The sequence below is a fragment of the Acipenser ruthenus genome, unplaced genomic scaffold (assembly GCF_902713425.1).
Source record: "Acipenser ruthenus unplaced genomic scaffold, fAciRut3.2 maternal haplotype, whole genome shotgun sequence".
Classification (NCBI taxonomy): Eukaryota; Metazoa; Chordata; class Actinopteri; order Acipenseriformes; family Acipenseridae; genus Acipenser; species Acipenser ruthenus.
In genome coordinates this window covers 10,001-11,796 of record NW_026707955.1, presented here as the reverse complement: position 1 = coordinate 11,796, position 1,796 = coordinate 10,001, and the positions used below count along the sequence as shown (strand labels likewise).

The window sequence follows — 1,796 nt, the reverse complement described above, 5'->3', positions numbered from 1 at the left end:
GAAACGTATTTGCTGTTTTGAGAGTCTTTGTGCCTTTTGCAAATGAAATGTGTCATTTTGCAAAACATGTTACAGTTTGCGTGGGGGGGGGGGGGGGTTGTGTTAAATGTTTTCAAAAAGTGGATAATGTTTCGAGAAACGTGCTCAAGCGATTGAGAAACTTTGCAACCAACGCTGCAGATCGCGAGAGTAAGCGGGTACGTTATTTTGAAAGTGTTACCATATAAGGACACGTTTTGCAGACCTGCACGACAGCTGTCTTTCTGTTTGCTTTACATGCGATTTGGATTTTAGCAGGCTAGACTCGGGGCTTCAAAGAAGCGAGCTAGTCAAGTTTTTGAAAAAAAAAAATACAATGTAACTGTTTCCCTGAAAAACAAATACTGCAAAAAACACACACACACACACACACACACACACACACACACACACACACACAGCAAGCAGCTATTCTCCATACTTTCTGCTAAATAATGCTGACCCCCAGCCCGTTTCTCCTGTAGTTCTGATGAGCATGAAATCAAACTATTAACTGAAGGCTCTATAAAAGGACCTCTCTCGATGTTTCCTGGCAGATAACCACGCTGCTGCACTGTCCAGTGTGGAGTAATGGTAGCAGTGTGGAGTAGTGGTTAGGGCTCTGGACTCTTAACCGGAGTGTCGTGGGTTCAATCCCAGGTGGGGGACACTTCTGCTTTACCCTTGAGCAAGGTACTTTACCTAGATTGCTCCAGTAAAAACCCAACTGTACAAATGGGTAATTGTATGTAAATAAAGTGATATCTTGTAACAATTGTAAGTCGCCCTGGATAAGGGCGTCTGCTAAGAAATAAAAAATAATAATAATAATAATAATAATAATAATAATAATAATAATAATAATAATAATAACTGTCCGTCACTCACCTTGGGGTCGACCCTTCCTCGTACATCTTATCCTTGCCCTCCTTGAAGATCCTGATGGCTTGCTGGGTTTTGCTCTGCAGATTCCTCAGGTACACACAGAAGTACTCCTGCTGCCAGAGGGGCTCCCTCCGCAGCTTCCCCACCTCCACCACGAGCTGCAGGTGCTGCAGGGAGTCCGGGACGAGCTCCAGGAGGTAAGGCGGGCTGTTCCGGAGGCCCAGCTTCGGGTTCTGGCACAGCTTGTTCAGTTTCTCCAGGTGTCTGCAGGTCCTGTCCACCGTCCTCTGATCCACGGGGGCCACGACCATCCCAGAGGCCCCGGACCCTCTCCGCGGGGCCGTCCCCCCCCCTCCCGATGCCATCACTCAGCTGCAACGAGCGGCAAAGCTGATTTTGAAAGTAGCAGCGAAGCTCTCTGAGGTGTGTGTGTGTGTGGGTGCGTCTCAGCGTGTGGGTGCGTCTCGGTGTGTGTGTGTGTGTCTCGGTGTGTGTCTCGGTGTGTGTCTCGGTGTGTGTGTGTGTGTGTCTCGGTGTGTGTCTCGGTGTGTGTGTGTGTGTCTCAGCGTGTGGGTGCGTCTGTGGGTGCGTCTCAGTGTGTGGATGCGTCTCAGCGTGTGGGTGCGTCTCAGTGTGTGGGTGCGTCTCAGTGTGTGGGTGCGTCTCGGTGTGTGTGTGTGTGTGTGTGTGTGTCTCAGCGTGTGTGTGTGTGTCTCAGCGTGTGTCTCGGTGTGTGTGTGTGTGTGTCTCAGCGTGTGTCTCGGTGTGTGTGTGTGTGTGTGTCTCAGCGTGTGTGTGTGTGTCTCAGCGTGTGTCTCGGTGTGTGTGTGTGTGTGTCTCAGCGTGTGTCTCGGTGTGTGTGTGTGTGTCGTTCCTGTGTGAGTGCCGGTTCT

General features: G+C 50.1%; 1 protein-coding gene across 1 annotated transcript in view; it reads right to left on the bottom strand.

Moving 5' to 3' along the window:
• Positions 1 to 906: 906 nt before the first annotated feature.
• LOC117964825 (E3 ubiquitin-protein ligase CBL-like) overlaps positions 907 to 1,796 on the bottom strand; it is a gene marked incomplete at its 3' end in the record, with an annotated part of 1,380 nt that continues 490 nt past the window's right edge. The window contains 1 exon segment of the mRNA XM_059019576.1: positions 907 to 1,275. Coding sequence (XP_058875559.1) covers positions 907 to 1,268 — 362 coding nt within the window.